General features: G+C 43.5%; 1 protein-coding gene across 2 annotated transcripts; it reads left to right on the top strand.

Moving 5' to 3' along the window:
* The first annotated feature begins 14,472 nt into the window (after positions 1 to 14,472).
* On the top strand, positions 14,473 to 18,445 carry LOC118232322 (beta-1,3-galactosyltransferase 1-like). Of its 2 annotated transcripts, none has more exons than XM_035427229.1 (3): positions 14,473 to 14,588; positions 15,700 to 15,782; positions 16,451 to 18,445. In XM_035427229.1, exons 2-3 carry the CDS (start codon positions 15,721 to 15,723, stop codon positions 17,556 to 17,558), a joined length of 1,170 nt encoding a protein of 389 aa, XP_035283120.1. In that variant the 5' UTR covers positions 14,473 to 14,588; positions 15,700 to 15,720; the 3' UTR covers positions 17,559 to 18,445. The 2 variants fall into 2 exon arrangements, with proteins under 2 accessions (XP_035283120.1, XP_035283119.1); XM_035427228.1 differs by having other exon boundaries at positions 15,695 to 15,782.
* The last annotated feature ends 4,351 nt before the right edge of the window (positions 18,446 to 22,796 follow it).

Raw genomic sequence — 22,796 nt, 5'->3', positions numbered from 1 at the left:
GCAAAATGCGATTAGTCTTAACTCAGTTATTTTCAGTTTTGTCCTCTTTAGCCACAATGCATTCATCTTGGTTTAGTGTTGTTCTGCCTAGTGCTTGTGTACATAAGGGTGTCGTGCATAAACCATGTTCTGTTTATTTTTATATTTATGAAAACTATCTTTTCTGCATTTATTCAAATGCTTGGCACCCGATTAAGTTGCAGCCCCAAATATTAAATCATCTTTTGTCTTCTGTGTGCAAATGGTACAGAGAACATTTTTCCTTTGTGAAACATTGGAACTTATTGGACAATCAGAACAGTAAAATATTTTTTTCTTTCTTTTTTTTTTTTTTTAACTTATATGGCAAGAAACCTATTTGAGATGTATTTAAGATGTTTTGTCTTTCATTCTAATAAATATGTATGTTCTCACCCTCAACTTCAGTTTCAATATTGGATTATGTCGATTAATTTTCATATTTTACATAATATTTAATGGAAAGTAAAATATTTCTTATATTTATTTTATAAATCTCTTTTAGAAAAAGGACGAATAAGGTCTATAACCACAGGAAGTAAACATAAAGATATCGACCCCACAACGGCTGCTGTGGCCTTTGAGCATGTGTGCCGTTTTAGAGTGGGGCAAATGTCCAAGGTGATGGGGCATCTGTGTTTGAGTGATGGGGCATCTGTGTTTGAGAGTTTGGGGTCTCTGTGTTTGGGTGATGGGGCATCTGTGTTTGAGAGTTTGGGGTCTCTGTGTTTGGGTGATGGGGCATCTGTGTTTGAGAGTTTTGGGTCTCTGTGTTTGAGAGTTTGGGGTCTCTGTGTTTGGGTGATGTCTCTGTGTGGCGTTTAGTCAGATGTCCCTGAGCAGATGGGGGGGGGGGGGGGTCTCTCTTATCACCTGCCAATGCAGGATCCCTGGGAGACACACCAGCGCTCGCTGCAGAGATATTAATGTGTCGCCTAGCGGAGTGTGACAGAGCGAGCAGACGCCGTACGAGGTGAGGACAGGAAGTGATCCGTGCGGTCCGCACGCTACGGAGACGACAGAGCAGAGCGTCGGATTGGCCGAGGTGGCGGTTACTGCCCTGCCGATGCTCTATGTTTCTCACGCGATTGGCTCTCCCTGGGGAGACCAGGATAACCCCCCCCCCCCCCCCCCCCGACCAGCACGGATTTGATCATGAATCTTTTAATAAGGTGCAGTATTGTTTCAATCATCCCGTTCACCTTGCTTTGAGGCAGAAAGTGGCAGTTATTTTTTTTGCAAAGCATGCTGGCCCATAAGTAAGTTCCTATGGGTCAGTTTCACCGGGGTGCTGGGGGCTGCAGCACCTGCTGGTTTTTGGCACATTCTAGGACTTCAGTGATTAATTTAGCCCATTGATTGGCTAATGGCTAATCTGGCCCATTGATTGGCTAATGGCTAATCTGGCCCATTGATTGGCTAATGGCTAATCTGGCTGCTGATTGAATAGAACCCGTGAAACCCTGGGGCTGCATTTCCTCAGGAGCTGGAGATGGACACACCTACTCTGTGTCCGTGTTTCTGTCTGTAAGCGTGTGTGTGTGTGTGTGTGTGTGTGTGTGTGTGTGTGTGTGTGTGTGTGTGTGTGTGTGTGTGTGTGTGTCTGTGTGTGTGTGTCTGTGTGTGTGTGTGTGTGTGTGAGTGTGTGCGCGTGTGTGTGTGTGTGTGTGTGTGTGTGTGTGTGTGTGTGTGTGTGTGTGTGACCGAGCACATTCACGCTGAGGCATACGTGCTCATTTTGCAGTATTATTTATGCACCTACAGCCACCACGCCGAGGGAAGCAAACGCGCCTGAAGAGCTTCTTTCCTCTGCTTCATTAAAGACAGATTCACAGAGGCTGACAGATCAGGAACTCATCTCATAAATCATCTGTTCCCCTGGGGAAGGATCACAGTGCTGCTCCCGTGTTTATGGTGAGGAAGCAGTGAACTGTGGTGAACAGCCAGCCTTTTGGCTTCAGTGGAGTCTGATAGAGAGCTATCTCTTCGGTAACAACAGTGTGCATTCACTGCCAAGGGCAAAGAGGAAAAATGCTTAATGCGTATCTATGCTTCAGAGACTGTTAAAAAAACCATGGTCACAATCATTGCAATTAGAAGAATACTGAAATTCCACCATGTTTCTGTCGATACATTCATTTTAAATTTGACTCACAGCCGAAGGCTAGTTAGATTGATCAGTGTAAAGCAGAATGCACACACTGTATGATAACATGATTCAAATGAACTGAGGTTCTGTGTCAGACTGGCAGGGGGAACTGGGCTTGCAATCTTTGAAGTTTTAGGTTTGATTATCGGGAGTAGTACTATTGCTTCAGTAAATGTCCAGCTGCATAAATGGATTATATATGAAACACATACTGTAGGCCTTTATTCTAGAACATAATGGCCAATTACTAATTTATGCTTGTGCAAGTGCATTTTTAATGCAAAGTCTAAGTCTGTGTATAAGACATCTTATACACAAGGCCAGTGAAGGCTTTCCCGAGCTCTGGGTTCTGAGTTAAGCTATCCTTATCTTAGCACTGGGATATGCGCAGGGAGAGATAAGGGCACTATAATGTGTGAGTGAACTGAAGCACAAGCTATCAGATAGCACTGGGTGATTTAAACGTAAAGGAAGCGACTGGATTTGGCTGTTGAATTTGAAGAGGATGAACTCATGAATACATGGATGAATACTTTATTAGCCAGCTGCTGATAATACTGTAGTCACATGTTCAAGAGAGGCACTGTATAAATCCAAACTTCTGACACATAGAACTCATTAGCACCGAGCGCTAAAGCACATTCTAATCTCATACTTGTCAATTCAGTTTTTAAGTGATCGTTTAATGCCAAATTACAGATGATCAACTCTCCCAATTATAGAGAAGTAGGGGGAAAAAATCCGTGTTCCAGGTTTGGTCTGCAAGGCAGTGAGTGTTACCTGGGCCAGGTTTGGTCTGCAAGGCAGTGAGTGTTACCAGGTTTGGCTCAGAATCTAAACGCCGTGATAAACTTGGCTGGTTACTGTTGGGCCAATTTTGGCCCACAATGCACTTTCCATAACTGACCCAAAAGAGCCTACGGAAGTGGGGCGGTATCCCCAATAAAGAAACGGGCCTAAAATGGTACTAAGGAGACGGGCGGTATCCCAACCTAAATGGTGAGCGCGTAGCCAATGAAATTGGCTGCTCGCATGCACGTATCATTAAAAAAATTATTCACATTGTATCAAATGAAATGTGATGTTGAAAGAAATTGATATGATCATGAAAATGTAATAATGCACAACTGAAAAGCACAAGTTTTCCTTTCAGCATTTTCTGCTAGTGCTTTTTGACTCGTTTTAAGAATACACACCAAACTGTGAGCATCAGGTAAATTATGCAGATGTTATATTGCAGCCAGGAACAGCAGTTTTCTCAGGATTGCAGGTTATGTTTTATTTATTACGCCGCACCTTATAAATATACCAGCAGGAGCTCAAACATCCATTTGGCCTTAGTGGCTCAGATGCCTTATGAGTACACAAAATCCGGTTTGCTGAACCTGCAAGTAAATAAAGTAAATATCTGTGGCCATGTGCGAAAATGAGAGAACTTGGACAAAACAGCCAAAGTACAACTCAAGCTCATTGTCGCAATAAATTGTACTGCTTTGTCAGGTTTCTGTGTTTAACGAGCACTGGGTTTAAATTCCTCTTGTGGGGGCTATAAAAGTAAACCTGAAATGTGTGCAAAATCCTAAAGTCTGCGATGCTGTTTACGACACCCGTGTTATGCCCTTGGATCTCTCTCCCAAGAGTCACGTTCACAGCAATGTCTGTCATTATTTTCCCTGAATGCAAGTGCAACAGGCTGAACTGGGTGCAATGGTCCACAATGCAAACTGTGATGTACAGTTAAAACTGCAGGCACAGCATTAAAAAATACAGTTGGATGGCATGACAAAAAAGCCTGTTTCAGACAGTTTATGATTACGAAACTGCATGCGAATCATGTACAGTATTACATTTCTGGTTCTCTTTTCACTTGAATGCATACACTATATGTGTCTTTCAAGAGCAAATTAGCCTGAAGATATTTTCAGATGGTTAGCGCGCGATACTCTCTTTTAGCGGCTGTTGTGTTTGTCATCTGTCCCAAACCTCTCCAAAGACAGCAGGGATATAATCTGAGCACATGTGCCCGCACAAATACAGGGATTTAGTGAAGGTTATTTATAGTCACCTTAGCAGAAGCGGACGTATTCACACTGCACTAGAGATGTGAGGGAAATGCTGATGAAATTCTGGCTTATTTCTAATGTTTGGATTGATCGCTCAGAGATGATACTCAACATTCTCCCGTTTTTAAAATTTTTTGAAGACTTTGACTTTGAAAAAACAGTTATGAATAAACTTAAACACCCCTCCTTTACTAGCTAACATAAAGTAAACTGCAACATTAAAGTAATTTAAATGCTAATTAGTGGCAGGTTTCATATTGAACCCTGTGGTGGCCTTCACATTCTAAACACATTGCTAAATCATCCATTTTTTTAATCAGTAGTTTCGTTCCTTCAGCAAACTAGCCAGCGATGCTCAAATTCAGCTGCAGTTCGTATGTACAGTCCTGTACTAAATCTTGCGTGGCTGGTTTTGTATTTGATGGTCAGAAACTGCACATTGGCCGCCATTGGCTGGGCTGCTTTGGGACTCCACTCTTCTGTGCCATTTTCAAACATGCATGAGAGAACTCCTTTGTGAGTCAGCCCCTCTGCCACCGCCTGGCTGGCTGGCTCGAACCCGAGGCCCTGGCAGCTGCACACCCCGGTGCTCGGGCGTGCCGTGTTCTCTGGGAGAGAGCCAGCGCTTTGATGTTACCCCCAAAAACGGTCAGTCTGAGGGGTACAGGCCGTTTTATTGTGGCAACACCATTTCAGCACTCCACATCTTACTCTGTAAAAAAACATTTACGAATATTCTGCAAAAAGAAAACGAAAGAAATAACTCCTTCAATGTTCAGCTTCTGTGCATTGGAATTTCCACTTTACTGCAGATAGGTTGGTACAATTTCAAAATATTATAAATGCCATTTGTCCTCTTTTGATATTTAAAACAAATTGTGTCACCCAGTTTTACACCATTCATTTATTTTTCTTTCTGGTGTGTTTTGACACGGGGAACAAATGTAATCCACCAGATGCCGATTTATGCGCTTGCAGTCTCAGCCAGTGAATGACATCAGATAATTAAGAGAATACCTATACCGTAAAATGGATTATGGCATCTAAAATGTAAAAATGATTTGACTGTTTGATACATTTTAAAAACTGTATAAAAAGCACTGCAGCCTGCTCTGTGTGATTGACCCAGAAATATTGCAGTTCATCATTGGGGGGAGGGTGTAGGGGAGGGTGTGGGTGGTGGTGGCGAGGTGGGGGGAGGAGGGGGGGGGTAGTATTTCCTCTGGGCCCCTCTGCTGAAGTTCTCTCTGTTCCTGTTTCCATAAATAGCAGGGCTGCGCCTGCCCAAATGCAGGGTGTCTGCTGAGGAAGCCTCTCTCCTAGGCTCCCTGAACCAGGGAACAGGGTACCAGTGATGGGGGAACAGGGTACCAGGGATGGGGGAACAGGGTACCAGTGAGGGGGGAACAGGGTACCAGGGATGGGGGAACAGGGTACCAGTGAGGGGGGAACAGGGTACCAGGGATGGGGGAACAGGGTACTAGTGAGGAGGGAACGGGGTACCAGGGATGGGGGAACAGGGTACCAGGGATAGGGGAACAGGGTACCGGGGATGGGGGAACAGGGTACCAGTGAGGGGGTGAACAGGGTACCAGGGATGGGGGAACAGGGTACCAGGGATGGGGGAACAGGGTACCAGTGAGGGGGGAACAGGGTACCAGGGATGGGGGGAACAGGGTACCAGGGATGGGGGAACAGGGTACCAGGGATGGGGGGAACAGGGTACCAGTGAGGGGGGAACAGGGTTCCCGTGCTCTCACGTTCTTTAATGTCGTGTTCATGTTGCTGATGATTCAGAGGTAGTTTTATATTTTAGTATTTTTTTCATGCTTACTGAATTATACTTACAGTATTTTGAATATATAAAATGGCTGTTTCAGTGCTCAGTGAAGGGTTTCACAAGCTGGAGTAATTTCCTCTCTGGAAGTGAGGGTCAACATTTAATATGTAACTTTAAGAGAAACAAATCTCCTGTCTGTCAAACAGCGCACTGATTTTATCAGACAGGTATTGATTCCTGGTTCTACCTGGTCGGTGTAAGATTGATGTAACTCAGTGGGGCAGATAATTCCAAACACTGTCATCATTCTTTCTCTCTCCGTTAAGAGAAAATTGGGTCAGCTAATCCCTGATCCAAATCGTTTCATCATCCAAAAAAGAAAAAAAAAATATCACTCATGGGTGTGTAGATTGCATTGTCTGTTTGACTCAGAGCTCAATGCGTAACCCGCAATTTCTGAGATTCATCTGGAGTCCTCTGGGTCTCCCGCTCTCTCTCAGGCGATTCAGAGCTCTTCCACCTGCCAATCACTCTACACCCGGGCGGCACTTCCTGTTTTACATTCAGGGGAGACAGACAGACAGAAATAATTGCTGTGTTTTAAAACAGGCCATTTACAATTTCATCACCACAGGTGCATGGATCTTGAATTAATGGTTGTGGGAAATGATCATCCTCACACACACACACACACACACACACACATTATGCCTCAAACAATGGACCGCAGAAGTCTTGTTAATATTGGAAAGAACTTTTCATTAATGTGACCGACTGACGGAAGCCTTTATCCCCCGTGGGCAGCAGTATGTTTCAGAACACAAGTTAATCCAGAACCCATATCTACCCGCCTCATTAAAAAAAACAACTATCACTATCACACTGATTGCTCAAGTGTATTGTTTTCAAAATGTCTCTGTGATTGTTGCCACGGACAATGGTGTCCACAGTCACAATGCAATTCTTTAGCGCCAGATCTTCTTATTTTTTTAAACAGATTTTTTTAACAAGAGCTCAGCAGATGACGGGGAGACTCTGAGCTGCAGGGGCAGCTATAATTTGGGGGAGCCCCGGTCCGGCGCTGGTGCCGTTATTGATGGCCTGCCAGTGAGGAGGGACCCTGACGGGCCCTAGCTCCGCTGCAGTAGGGGCGCAGGAGGACCCTTGGGAGAGCCTGCCTGACCTCCCGCCCCCCAGTCTCCGGCGCACACTCTGAGCTCAGAGCTGAGGTAAGTGTCCCGCGGATCGCAAAGATAACATTGATTATATTTTCTTCCGTAATGAGGCAGCCGAACCTTTGAAAGGCATCTAAGGATGTCCCGTGAGAATAGAATACCCTGTGGTCTGGCTTATAAAGCGTTAAGCGTTAATAAATCAGGTTTGAAAGGAGCGTTTGCTTTGCACTTGGGAAATCCAACCGATCCCAATGGCTAATTAAATTTATATGAGAAAACTGTTTTAAGATAAAATATGAAGACAATTTTAGAGTCTGGGCATATATGGATTTTAAATTCAGTAATATCAAGGCTGTGTCAATATCCCCTCAAGCAGACACCTTTGAATTAAGCATAGCTATTACAATTCCTAATGACCCTGCTTAGAACAGTGCTACTTTGCCCCTCCTGCTGGTTGAATGGTGACAGTACATCTTACATCACAGCAAAATGCCACTGGTACATTAGCTGGTGGTAAAGTGACGGGTTTGACCTTTGAATATGTACATGGCCATTACAATGACTTCATATTTTCACATCTTTACTAATAGTGTGAGAAACAATACAATTTACATTTCCTGTACTCCAGAGAAAGTCTATCTCTCGAAAGGTGTATTGTTAAAACTCTTTGCTATTGCATTATGTATTTGAAATATTTCTTCACTAGGTGGCAATATTGCGCTGTACATTTTTGCATTGTAATCTAAATTGCCCTTGACATACAAATCAGCCGTGTCAACCATGTTTCCACAATGGAGGTAAAACATGCTCGCTCACTTATTCATTCGTTGTATCCCCCAATCACTCACAGATTTGGTCTGTGTTAACGTCTCTCACAGATTTGGTCTGTGTTAACGTCTCTCACAGATTTGGTCTGTGGTAACGTCTCTCACAGATTTGGTCTGTGTTAATATGTGTATGAGGCTGGTGGCTCATCAGCAGTGAGTCTGAAAGGCATCCGTGACCCAGGAGGGTTCCCTGCACATTACTGCTGTGTGTGAAACCCACCTTTGCCACAGTTTCCCTATAGTAGGGCATTATGTTCTCAGAGTGTAACTCATTGTCAAATTTTTTACTTGGCTTCTTTGTCGCATTCTGTTCAAATGTTTAATTTTCTTGTTAAACAAAAATGTTTGACAATATGTCATGTATCGTATTCATGGTAACACAGTATGCAATTAAATAAAAAAAAATGTAAATAAATGTACCATGTACCAAGTTATTTTGGCCAGGCTTATAAACCCTGTCCTCAGTTTAACTTTATTTACACGATGTAAGAGGAAGTTCAGGCCTAAGGTCAGCATCAGTGAGGGCCATAATATCACAACTTTTCCGTAAGGTGTTTTATGACCTAATTCAGGGTTGTATTTATATGTTTTTGGATTTGATATGTTTTTTGTTTCATATAAATACAACCCAGAATTAGGTCACAAAACACCTTAAGGAAAGGTGTGATGTTATGGCCCTCATTGACTCTGGCCTTAGGCCTTCTGCCACACCGGCTTTGCTTCTGGCTGTTCTGCCATCCCCAGAATCAGCGGGGTAATGTGCTCTTTCAGTTTTGATGACGAGTGTGGAAAATGTGGGGTGGCAGTGTTTTATAATGGTTGGGTCACTGGGCTTGTACCCAGCAGGTTGCAGGTTCGATTCCCAGGCACAACACTGTGATCGTACCCTTGAGAGAGGTACATGTCCAGCCCTATAACTGGATACTGTGTGAAAATGCAAAGGATGTTTACGTTGCTCTGGGCAAGAGCATCTGCTGAATTCCAGTGATGTAAATGTGTGGATCAGGTGTCTGATGTGTTAGAAAAGTAGTTACATGAGAAACTGAACAAAGGGCTGTTTGTGTCCACAAGGGCTTAGCTTTATTTTGACAGGAAGGAAGTTAGTTATAAATTCTGAAGTGCAGAATGTGTTATGGACTAACGCTGAGTCACAGGTGGTGTGCTCGGGAAACGATCTTATCTTGAATTTTGTTTCTACCTTGTTGTTTTTCTCTTTTATTTGTACAGCATTTTGTAACCCAGTGTTTCAAAAAGTGCTATATAAATAAAGTATTATTATGATATTATTATTATGATTACGATTGTTATGATTATCATTATCATTATTATTTTTCACAGCTGAGGCAGAATATGATTATGTTCTACAGTGTGTTCTGGTGGGTTCACTCCGTACAGTATATAATCTGTATGAGGTGAGCACAGCCATAATACTGTGGCAATCCTGCCTGTCAGTCAGGGCGATGTTGCTATGGTAGCTGGTCATGGTAAATTTGATTCTTATTTAGAAGTCTTTCTTGTGCTAACATGGCTCTGCAGCAGTACTGGAGACAGCAGGTCTGCTCTCTCTACCTGTGCCTCAATACAGTATTGCTCATGGAAAGTCAAATATCCATTTGTTTGATTAGTTTAAATTTAGTCATCAAGTGATTTATTTATCATATTGGGGTATAGATCATTAACATGTTGACACAATGATAGGTCAATGATAGGTTCTTTTCTCACACTGAGATAATTATATCTCCGTGTTAAGACTGCTGACATCATACTGGCCTGTCCTTGAATTGATAGAGCCCTTGCAGAAACAGGGTCTCAGACTGAGTCATGTGACTCTTTAGCTCCCAATCAGGCCAGCTCTCCATATAAATTATTCAGCACTCGGTCATTTGTCTTCTGCACTCTTCTGATCGGGTTGGTAACTTTGTACAGTTACAGCAAACGGTCAAATGAAAGAATATGAGAAGTCGGCTAAAAGAATATGTCAGAATATAAACTCTGAGGGGAAGGGGATTAGTACTAGAGTATGAGAGCTGTAGTTCTGCTACAGTGGCCACAAGGGGGATCCACTGCTCTTCCATGGCAGGGCAAAGAACACACTACTTAATGCTGATAAATAATGTATTGTCATGAGGAACTGACAAACATCTATGCATGCCCCATATCTTTCTACTACTTATCTAAAGGTAAATTCCGAAATTAGGACAGATGTGTGGAATAGCCTGCCAGGTCACGTAGTAGAGGCAGAAACTCTGGGATTTTCAAGACTAGGCTTGATACGGTGTTAGATACTATTTAGTCTGCAGGTAATCAGAGCACCAATTTAGTCAGGAAAATGGTGAGCATTGTTGGGCTGAATGGCCTGTTCTCGTCATTATATGTTATATTAATTTATGTTGTTATGTTATGTCATGTCAACACAAAAACTGCCCCCCCCCCATACACACTAGGAACATCTCTGGCACGCAAATATCAGGTTTGTCTACTCCTGCTGCCAAATCTATGACTATGACAACCAATCACCTTTTTAAAATAAAAATAAAAACTATGTTAATTCATATTTTTGCAATGTCTCAACAGAGTTAAGTGCATAAGAGCTGAAGAAACAACAAACTGGAATGGAATGCAAAGAAATCACTGAGCTTATAAAACACACTGAGCTTTTTCATGCTCCCCCTGTTTCACCCCCGCATGGAATGCCCAATCATGAAGAATTCTTCGCACAGACATGAGTCGGAGGAAGACACTTTATTTGCCCTTAATAGGCAGACTTGTGGGCAGCTGATTGGACAGCAAGGGAGCAATAGTGAGCCTGGTGTTGAGTTAACCCTGACTGACTGAACACACCTTCATCCCTGAGATGCCAGAGCCAGTTGTGCATCACCCTGCAGAGCTGCCAGCCACAGCCGGCACTGGCACAGTCCACGACCTCTGGGCCAGTCCATACGCAGCGACAGAGCCTTACCAGGATGAGCCACCGAGCAGCCCTCAGCACTTCTGCTTTTGACCACGGCAGCAAAAGATTACAAGGACACGATCACATGACAGTCATCAATCCAGCAATGCACGTTTGGACCAAGTGTTTTCCAGCAACAGGACTAAAAAAACCCACCTATTTCTGAAAGGACTCAGAGGCCCATTGTCCTCACTTTGCACTTCTTTTGTCTGCTGGAGCTGCAGATTAACTCGTTTTAACTCGGAAAGAATCGCACCGCGAGAGACATTTAAATTCAGCCCTGGAGCGAGCACTAAAAAAGGAACTTGAAGAGTGTTGTGTGGAACGGACACAATTCATGCGAGGCATTTTCATTTGAGCTTCCCGTCCATTTTAATTTAATTATCAACTATTGTGACTCGGGAACAAAAGATCTATATCTGTACTTTAGCGCTTTCTCTCCCATTCTCTGCCTACCATCAGGGTTAATGAAAGGCTGGAGGGGCTCACGCCACATACTCAGAGAGGCACACAGGATAAATATTTGAAAGCCGGTGCGCATTGCTAAGCAACCTGTTTTAGTTTCATCAGCTTTCTTTTGAGAGGTTTAGACAAGTTCAGCGGCCTTGGCAACAGTCACCATGACTTCGGTGATGAATCACTCTCCTCATCCCGGGTGGTGCTACTGACAGTTAGACATCATCACATTGCAGAACATGGGCTGGGCTCCACCCCCTATAAAATGGCTGCAGTGTTGGACATAGGATCAAAGTTGCCCTTTTAAGAGCAGTCCTTACTTTGTATGGGTTTGTACACCGTACCTGAAGATGTATCCTACACGGACAGGTGCATGCAGGCTTTGATTGCGTAAACTCCTCGCTGAACAGGTGCTTTTACTTTTGGGCATAGCTTATTTATGGGAATCATAAATACCCACTCAGCCAGATGAAAAGAGAGATCTCTGGACTGTTTAACACTTTTGTTTTGCATGAGTTACATGATTGTTCAGTTTGGTTAATAAATTTAGAACAATTAGTATATACTGCAGTTGAGATAATAAAAGTGGGTAGACAAGTTTTGCAAAATCAACATATATGTCTGTGAGCATACATATGAAAATATCACTTCTAAACAGTTTGGTTTATCACTCTGCCATTCAAAACTAGTGATAATGTCTTATAAACAGTTGCAAGACAGTGTCAAAAATGTTTTTGTCCATAAAGGTTGTGAATTCAGATGATCAAATGTCCTCTAGTCTTTTTGTGAAGTGCTTCTGGGTGAATGAGCCTGAATTCAGTTACTGTCACATCTGATCAAAAAGGCACTCAGGTGAGGGCTAAGAGAGTCCACTGAAGCACTTCATGCTTAAATTCCGTCAGTCAATGTGGCACATCACAATGGCAGCCATCCATGCCATTCAAAGCCTCGTATAGAAAGGGCTGCAGTTCCTACATGGTTCAGCTGACATGGATGTAAATGCCCACAAGTTAGAGCTGACAGTCTGCACTTTAACCTCATGTTTCATTGTTTCATTTCAAAGCCAGTGTGCTGCAGTACGGAGCCGAGATATAATTTAAAAACGTGCTACATTTGAACACCCTCTGCGACAGAGACGCTTTTATGACCCCTGCTCACCTCCACCCCTCCTCAGGAATGTAGCCAAGTCTTAGAGCAGCTTAGTGTACAAATTGCACCATGAGCACTAATGTCTATATGAACTACTCTGAGTAATGATGCTTTGACAAGCCTAGCAAACTACAGGCATATCTGGCACGTCAACACAAGAAAGCCAAGCAAACTTAAAAAAAAACACCTGAGGCAAATAGGGAGTAATGTGTGACTATTATATTATTTTATTTAACCTTTATTTAATCACGGGATCTCATGGAAAACCTGGAAAGATTCAACTGCATATTTTATATTTCAGTTTGTGCAAAGGTCAGAGAGGCAGCTTTGAGAAGAGAGGCAGCCTTGAGAAGAGAGGCAGCCTTGAGAAGAGAGGCAGCTTTGAGAAGAGAGGCAGCCTTGAGAAGAGAGGCAGCCTTGAGAAGAGAGGCAGCTTTGAGAAGAGTGGCAGCCTTGAGAAGAGAGGCAGCTTTGAGAAGAGAGGCAGCCTTGAGAAGAGAGGCAGCCCTCCGACTGCCAGACAACCGCTCTTACCTCCTGAGTTATGTTGCCCCTCTGAGGCCAGCAGCTCATTTTCGTATGGGAACTTTTAAACGAGCATGAAACCGTGCAGACCCACGGCGCTCCTGTACAAAGTGTCATGAGTAAAACTCGGCTAACTATATAGCTAGCTAGCTATGGCATGTCCTCACCTCTGTAACGTTATTTGTTGTCCTCCGTGTGTCCATACACCTGTATCGGTGGTATGCCCTAAGTAGGTTAACTAAAGTAAGTGAAACGCTAACATGTTAGGGTCAGCTAAAGTAACGTTAGGCGATAAAGCTGTGCTTAAAAATCTTGTGCCGTTCGAAGTGGTGATTTTGGGAGATGCACCTGCACGTGCGTCCTACTAAACGAAGCACCACCTGCGCATGCGTCCCACAGGTCGTCCGTGAGTGAGTGAGCCACAGTTAGCCATGCGTAATGAAAAAAAGGACGAACAGCTGCTGAGGTGGCAGGAAGGCGTTAGCAATAAAGACATCAGATCAAAGTAAAAAAAAAATACTGTTTAAGTAGAATATATCATATTTATGAGACGACACAAAATTATAAAAAAATATTTTAAAAATAAAAACAGGGATAGAAAATAAATGTACATGTCATTAAGTTAATTAAAAGCAAGTGGAAAGGAAAGTGCCTGTGAGATTTCATACCAGGATGTGTTTGCGCACATCGGATAAGGCATTCTATATATGAGGATGATTAAACAGAACAAATATAATGGTGGACATAATAAAACGAAGACAGCTACGCAAAAAGGGATTAAGTCAATGGCAAACTGCACAAACTAAATAAACAAAAGTGTTTTTGCACTCGTCACACACGTTGTGTAACGTCACAGCTGGCGTCTCCAAAACCAGAATATTAAACAAAAAGGCAATATTTCAGCTGGGCTCCTGTTCTGGGGTGAAGCGGGTTCCAATGGGGCAGCCCGGGGGAGACGGGCATCGTTTGGGCAGCCCAGGGGAGACGGGCATCGTTTGGGCAGCCCAGGGGAGATGGGCACAGTTTGGGCAGCCCAGGGGAGACTGGCATCGTTTGTGCCCAAAGATGGATGACCCACTTGACAGTGCCCTCCAAAGACTTGTGTGGCCAGGCACTCCCGTGGCCTGCAGAACACCTGTTACAGGATTTTGAAATCAAGGATGAAGTGTCAAATAAAACCTGTCGAGAGCAAATTTACTGATGGGCTAAACCTTTACAGAACAACAACAAAAAAAAAAATTTTCCAATGATATTCTTATCAGAAGGATCATATGCAAATATGCGGCATAATTGAGGTGACGCTTCGTAACTAAGAAAGTGACGAGAAGTAAGTACCTGCGCCTCACATCCGAGCTGGTCATTCGCGCGCAGGTGTGTTTGTGAAGGAAGCCAGCGGACGGAACAGCTTTGAGTGATGTGTACCTGTACCTGAACCTGAACCTGAACCTGTACCTGACCACTCTGTGCTGCAGAACGGAGCTGCTCACCTGTGTAAGGTAAGATGGAGCTGCAATAATCATATCACACCTGCAGGTACAGGATATTAAAGAAATTATGGTACCAATCATTACATGGAAAGGGAACGGTGGCCTGTCTCTATGTGCGGAGGGGTGGCCATTTTTGTTCTCGCTTCTTCACTCTGTTTTTACTTATGTTGTTAAATGGTGTTGACGTGGTTAATATTTTTTATGGACCTGAATGTTTTTTTACATTCCCCTTCTTATTTTGAAACGGACAGGAAGGTTAGACAGGAAGGTTATTCTGGCCAGTCCAGGTGCAATATAAGATGTAAAACTGGTTTGGGATTCAATTAGTAAGGTCCTTAGTATTAATGGTACAGTATAAATCGGTTTTCAACATTTAAATGTTGGTAACGGTACAGTATATGGCATATATACCTGAAGGTGGCTGATTTTTTACCCTTTAGCAGTATTTTTAGAAATACCAAAATATTAACAGTCTATACTGTACATGTTGATTCAACTAGTTAATTCCTTTTCCTACAAAGATACCACTTCCCCTGATCGGGTCAACTTCTTTCTTTTTTTTTTACCTGAATGAAGAGTCAAAGATCATAGTGTGTATAGCAGCAGCGAATTTTAAAAGATTGACATCAGTTTAGAAATAGTCTGGAAAATTTAAATGTACTTCTCAACAACCCTCCATGATTTCATTGCTCTCATCATAAAGGATTTGATGGCCATAATAAAGTCACCACACAGTGTTTACTCATATTACTCAATAGGATATCGGTAACTGCAAATACAAGATGATATCAGTATGATTAAAAATAGATCAGCCACTGTATTTTCTGTTTATTCTGTAGTAAGATTAAAGAACAAGAAGCCTTACATGTCTCACCGAGACCCGATCTTCTGTCAGCCAGTGAAGATGACTAAACTGTGCTCTTTGTGCAATTACAGGTCACTTAACCCTTTGCAGAGTCTGGTGTCGGTGTTCTAGAACATTCAGCTACCAGCAGGGATTGTTACATCAGCACTAGAATGTTCAGTTCAAGAACATTCTAATCGCTTCTAATAACCCTTAAAGGGTTAATGTTCATTATCGCACCTTCTTTCTGTTCCCCTGCATGTGAACACAGTGAAGAGTGACACTGCTCTCCAAAACATGGGTCTGCCTGGAGCATGGAGGAGCATCTCGCCATACCAAAACCTCATCAATCCAGGAAGGTGTGTAGAAGGTTGCAACCACAACCAAATCCCAGTTTAAGAACATGCATGTAGGTGATTTCAGGCATGCGCTCTGCAAACTGTAAAGGAAGACATACCCCGCCAAATTAAACAAGGCACATGTCACCAAAAAACAATATAAAATGTGCATTTCTTCCCTGAATTCTAAAGATTCATGCACCAAACAGTGAATTAATATTAAACAACAGCTGTTCATGGAGAGATAAACCAAATTGCATTCAGAATGGTTTGGTATTTTTGGTATAATTATTGTTTAAAAAAAGAATGGAACAACAATTCTTTAAATGCAAATGTGTGGTGCCCACAGAAAGAAATTAGCAGAGCTAGCACATCCACCTCAGATTTTCACAGGGCATTCCCAGTAAATGTGCACCAAGGTTCAAACACATACAGCTACCAGCACAGGATATTCTGTTTCACCAACCAGTGAATATGAGGAATCAGATTGTGTGCACCACGCATTGCCTTCCTTACCAAATGACTTGAGTGGTTGCCTGATTTCTCTGTCTAACCTGGAGAATTTGCAGCAAACCAAGCTGTTTATCACGGGAGTTTGCACTTCAGTACAATAGGATGAGATGCCATTTTGAATAACATTTTAGGGTAGCCTGACATTTTGTTCAAGACTGACCTGTCTCTCATTTCAGCTGTAAAGTTCTGGAGGGAAGGAGGCCGTGCTCTCCGTACAGCTGCGGCCTCTCCATGGTCCTCCTGTTGGTCACGGGGACGTGCATCTTTCTCTGCGTCACAGACCGCTCTTTGCTGTCGGAACAGTGGGGCCAGGTGTCGTGGGAGTGGTCCGGCCCCAACCCAACGGCACCCACAGCTCCCTCCCAAAACACCGAACCGCACACTGAACCGCACGTTGACGTTCACACTGAGGTTCACGCTAAGTTCCAATGGGAGGCCCCGGGGCCCTACCATGTGGCCTACCCGCGCAGCTACATCTTCACCCTGGACGAGCCGGACGCGTGCCGCGAGGAGGACCCTTTCCTGGTGCTCATTGTGCCGGTGGCAGCAAAAAACCTCCTCGCCCGGGGCGCCATCCGTAGAACCTGGGGCAACGAAAGCCTGGTTTTGGGAAAGACGATCCGGCTGTTCTTCCTGCTGGGTCTCCCGAGCGGGAAGGGGTCCGAGCGGCTGCAGGCGGACGTGGAGAAGGAGAGGGAGGAGCACCGCGACCTGCTGCAGAGCAACTTCCTGGACAGCTACCGCAACCTGACCATCAAGACCATGATGATGCTGGAGTGGGTGGCCAGTCGCTGCCGAAACGCCAGCTACGCCATGAAGGTCGACTCGGACGTGTTCCTCAACGTGCAGAACCTGGTGAAGATGCTCCTGGACCCCAAGACGCCCAGGCAGGACTACATCACGGGAATGGTGACCCGGCATAGCGTGGTGGTGAGGAACCCCAACTCCAAGTGGTACATGCCCGTGGACGTGTACCCCGACGCCACGTACCCCCCGTACCCTCTGGGGATGGGCTACGTCTTCTCCACCGACCTGCCCCAGAAGCTCGTGGACGTGTCCAGGCGGATTCGACCCCTGTACATAGAGGACGTCCACGTTGCGATGTGCCTCAAGCAGCTGGGCATAGTGCCCACAGACCCGCCCAGTCGCTCGCTGTTTAAGGCCTACATGCCATCCCGCTTTAACCGGTGCCACTACGCGGCGGTCATCACCACCATACTGGACGGTCCCGCGCGGCTGCTCCAGTACTGGAGCGACTTACAAAAACCGGCTCCCCCCTGCTAAAAAAAAACAAACAAAAAACCCCCTGTCAAAAGTCTCTCCATATCCTAGAACAAACACGCCGATAAAACCAACACAAAGCTGTGCCCGCTATGGTTTACATAATAGAGGCTTTATTGGTGGCGGGGCAAACGCCTGGCTGTTCTTTTTTACGTGGAGACTTTCGACAGTCTATTTATTTATAAACCTTTTCAGCTTCAGGTTGGAAAGCTGTGAGCTATAGTTCTAGGGGGTGAATAAAGAAACGGATCCAGGAGTCACGGTTCTTCCTCTTCCTCTTCATTCCTGCCCCCACCGGTGGAAAGAACTCTCGATGACACCTGCGTCGTATCACCTGTCCTTTCATGCTGCATCTTGTCTCTCAGCACTGTCTCAGATCTGCTAACTTCAGCGCGTTTTTATTAACGAGGCTCGTTAATAAAAACTGTTGAGCAATTAATTTCGGTCAACGTACACAGTGAAGTGTTCAATCAACTCTCACAGAGTACGTACGGTTCCGACTGGACTTGTGTGTTCTAACAGGGCTGAATTAACACTGGTCATTTTACTGTGTAGAACAACACCAAATGTGGACATTGTTTCTGAGAACACAAATAGTGTCATTACAGATACAGCCATCCAGTTACTTTCCAGTAATGCATGAGAGGACATGTGCATATTTTAGACACTTTAAATTTAAATTTATTTGGACACCAAACTATGTGCTTCTTTCAATTTTTTTGTCTTTTTACCCAAGACAGGGTTCACAGACATGGTTTTTCCAACATGTTTTTATTTAACAGCGTACATAAGGAGTGGATATTACTATTCACTAATGATTGAGGTTCTTCACTGCAATGCCAAATTACTGTAGATCACTGCTGAAGTGATCAGATCAATAAATGACATGTTCCACGTGTTCGCCAATAATTTCTTCCTGAAGTCTTCCATCCACACTCAACCGCCAACGTGAGCTGAACTGATCCTGACGGTTCCAGTGATTTACTGACTCCGCCCACAAGCAGAAAGCTGGTACTGTAATCACTCAAGCAAATCTCAGTTCCAGAGCTGAAAAGACACATCGGCAAATATTAGGAGGAGAAACTGCATATTTACAAATTCCGCAGAGAAAAATAGAAACATCAATAAATGACAGATTTAATAACAGAACTGGGTCCAAAGGTGACGGCAGACCACCAAACCGCATGCTGGTATTTAAACAGTAATAAGCTATTAACTATTGCGCAGTGTCCTGGCCAAATACGTCAGACATTTTCTTTGTCTTTTGTTGGTGTGGGCAGTGCCTGTTTTCTCTTGTTTGCAGAACTTTATTTATTACACGTGAGCAACTCTTTTACTATTTAGATTTCCTTGAGCTAGGCCTTGCCTTTCTTTATGAAGCCCTAATCAGTTTTATGGACTTACTGTAATGCTTTCGTTGAAGGTCACCAATAATGATACCTGTTACTATTAAAGTCACATGACCAGATTACAAGTCTACAGGCAACACTGGGCAACCCTACCCCACGAACACTACAGGTACACAATGATTCATTAAAGAGATAAAGTTCACTAAAGTGATGAAGTGATTATATAAATGATTTTATCGATAAATGTGTTACTGTACTTCCTGCTGCACAGGGAAATGGCCGCAGGTTAATTGAGGAAAGATGTGATTTTGAAAGATGTCTGCTCATTAAACCTGTGGCATGAGGATATGCATGAATACATTCATACTTCCATAAATACGCACACATAAATACAGGATGGCTGTAATCAGGAAATGCAGGGATGCCGTTGGTAGTCAAGAGGTGGAGCAACATGGAATGAAAGGTCTGTATGTGCCACTCGCTGGTTTTTATCAGCCACGTGTCTGCACTGGGTACGTGAGAGACTGTAAAGCAGAACAGATTTCACATCTATTCTTTCTTTATTCTGAGGGCCAAATGCACTTTTCTGTCTCTGCATCTTGGAATGCATCTTATAAAAGAGCATCCATTTTATGATTTGCTCATAGAATGAGTATGACACTGAATGAGCCCCCAGATCATCTAAATTATTAAGTGTCTAGTCTAGCATGGCCTGTTCAAGCTCAATATGATCATTTTTGCATCATTGTGCCCCCTGCAGGTGAAGATAGGGAATAACGCTGCTGTTCTCCCACCTTTGTGTGCACCTGGATCGTCCAGCCAACAGTCTTCGGCCACGCCCCACATACCCAGGATACCTGTCTGTCCTGTGATGTCATCACTGCCATCAAAAGCTTAAAGACTTTTAATAGGTTAGTGTGTTTAAATTAAAGATGGGAATCTTCTAATTTGGTTTGTTGTACAATAATTATAAATTTTTCATTGTACCAGCCTATTTTTTTCCCATGAGCTGTGAATATCAAACAACACACATTTTTTTATTTGAAAATATTTGCATGCATGTGTGTGTGTGTGTGTGTGTGTTGTTGTTGTTTTGTTGAAGATGTTTCATGAAACTTTACAAAGCTCAGTCATGAAGTTTAAAAATACATCATAAAGCCATTTTTCCTGAAAAGTCCAGCGTAAAGATGGATTAAATATTAATCACAGAGATATGTTCTTTGGCATACGTGCATCCCAGAAATAGAAAGGTTTTATATCTTTAGTGAAGCACAGTAACGATACAGTACTGTCTTTTTTTTTTTTTTTTTTAAACAATGTACTGTCACCTTTCATTGGTATGCATTGTTTAGAATAGGAATGCATATGGACCTAATGAAATTCCTATTTTAAATTTATTGTCCTAATGTGGTAGAGGTAGTAGGCTACATGTCTGGCAGTACCAGCCTACAGCATCCAAAAATTGCTGCACCACTGCTTCACTTGACAGACCTCGATTTAGTCTGCTGCTCAAATGGATGTGAGCGATTATATAATCACTGAATAGAAGGCCTTTAAAAAAAAAAAAAACCCAGACTGCCAGAAAAATGGAAAATTGAAGTGGATAAGGTGACTGAAGACAAGGCACTGGCAGTCTCGCTATTTATGAAGTCACGTTGCCATGGATATGGAGGAAGGGCGACCTCACTGCATCTCCGCCCTGCAGCAAGTCCTGCGTTCTTCCCACCGCAGGCGCATTACATGCGATATATCCACCGCAGTGCCTGTCAGGCGCATTACATGCGATATATCCACCGCAGTGCCTGTCAGGCGCATTACATGCGATATATCCACCGCAGTGCCTGTCAGGTGCATTACATGCGATATATCCACCGCAGTGCCTGTCAGGCGCATTACATGCGATATATCCACCGCAGTGCCTGTCAGGCGCATTACATGCGATATATCCACCACAGTGCCTGCCAGATGCGTGCAGTCTGAGTCTGCAACTCTGGAGAGAAAACATGTGACCTTTGAGCTATTATTAATAGCTCAACGCTACATCCTCTCTTTTATAATTTAGCCTGATCAGCCCATTAGTGTCCTGGAACAGCCAGACTTGTTTCTGCTCTCAGGATGAGGGGATTAACAAAGTGGTGCAATTTGCATGATCCACTTTTTCTGGGTTTAAGCAGAAAAACAAAACAACAGAAATGCAGCGTCAGAGGCGGAGCCCCGCACGGGTGGTAAATTTATCAACGGATTATGGAGCACAAACAACCGGCGACGGAGCTGAGAGCTGCAGTTCCGACGATAACCACAAGGGGAAGGCTTTCCGTCACGTTGCTACAAAGCTTGTAATCCCATTTAACTTGCCCTTTCGTAATTGTTTTTGCTCGTAGTTTATATTAGATGGTTATGCATTCTTTTAACAAGCTCAGGAGGCTTACCCTCAGCACTGTACATTTGCAGCAGCTATGGAATTATGGAATAAAAATAGTGCAGGGGTGGTCACAATGCTTCACGGATATCCCAGATATCTTGTAGGAGGAAAAAAAGGAGGGGAAAAAAAGTTTTAAAAAATCAGTCAAGGAGGAATATAAAGAAAAATATGTTTCTATACACTTTAACAGCTTAACTCCTGGAAAATAGTTGGATACAGAGATATTCAAAAAAAAAAAAGAGAATAGGTTAGAAATATTTTTAACACAGAAATAAATTCACCTATAACAGCCAGAGCTACAAATAATGACCAGAAATGATGGTTATGATAGCTATGTTGCTACAACATTCGATTTGGGGAGGTTTCCTGAATATTGATGACATTCCTTAAGGCCCCGGGGGACCAATGGAAGGTTACACTCCAACATCCATCACTCCAACATCCATCACCCCCAACAACAACAACATCCATCACCCCCAACAACAACAACGCCGTGGCACGTTTACAAGATGCTTCACTGCTGCTGCTCGCAGATTTGTGTGGGAGCAACCTTGTTCTCATTTCTGTGTTCAGGCTGCAGAACAGATGTAAACCCGTGGCGGATGGTGGTATCAGTGCTTTATCTCAGCTAGAAACAGTCAAAGTTGATTCTTGCATGCTGTCAGACATATGCATCTGTACATTGACAGATAAGAGTGCAAACACTAATCATCTTACTGAAACCCAGCTTAATTAAACTGCTTAATCTATCTACGGATGAACTTAGTAATATCACTTTGATGCTCTTCTTGTCGACAGTGGAAACCAGGAGTTCTGTTGTGTAATTCATGCTGGGAAGTGCTCTGGCATTAATGCTTCTGAGAGTGTTTAATACCAGATTGGTAAAGCAAAACAATTTTAAACCTGCAGCCCCTTGGCCTCTGGAACGTGGGTTTTCCCTGGTGCAGGGCACCTTAATCTGGGGGATTTTACTGATGCGGGGCGCAAGTACGACAAAAACGGCCAAACTCCTTCAGAGATCGCTGTCATGTGACCCCCTTCAGCTCTGCTGCGGAATGAACTTTCGCACCGTTTAAAAACTCTGAGATCGCATGGTCAGATCCTTTGTTTTGAACTCGTAAGGTACGTTCAGCTGACTTCCTGTTTCAGAGTCATCAGCTCTGAGCTCTGGGCATACGTGCAGCTGAGCTGCCTTCCACTGCTGCAGGCGTTAAGAAAGAGTAACTCCAGGTCAAAAACAAGCCCACTCTACCTATGGCACGACTCATTTCTATTTTATGCAAATCCATGTGGATGGAACCGCAGGAATATGGACTGAAATTTATTAATTGATTTATTAATTATGTATTCCTGGGGGTTACACAGGTGTTCTCCTCTTTTTGAGTCAATTTTGACTAGAGCATCTTCTAAGTGAACGTAATATGTATAGGCCCCTTTGCTGATCCAATCACAGATTTACTGTGGAAGAGA

The sequence above is a fragment of the Anguilla anguilla genome, chromosome 7, assembly GCF_013347855.1.
Source record: "Anguilla anguilla isolate fAngAng1 chromosome 7, fAngAng1.pri, whole genome shotgun sequence".
Lineage (NCBI taxonomy): Eukaryota > Metazoa > Chordata > Actinopteri > Anguilliformes > Anguillidae > Anguilla > Anguilla anguilla.
Note: the sequence above shows the minus strand (reverse complement) of the source record. Positions and strands in the feature narration are given on the sequence as shown.

What these genes read in the sequence shown, in the direction of transcription:
- LOC118232322 (XM_035427229.1), top strand. Translation starts at nt 15,721, where the DNA reads ATGGGTCTGCCTGGAGCATGGAGGAGCATCTCGCCATACCAAAACCTC. An exon ending in AACCTCATCAATCCAGGAAG is followed by an intron (nt 15,783 to 16,450) that starts GTGTGTAGAAGG and finishes CTCTCATTTCAG; the next exon opens with CTGTAAAGTTCTGGAGGGAA.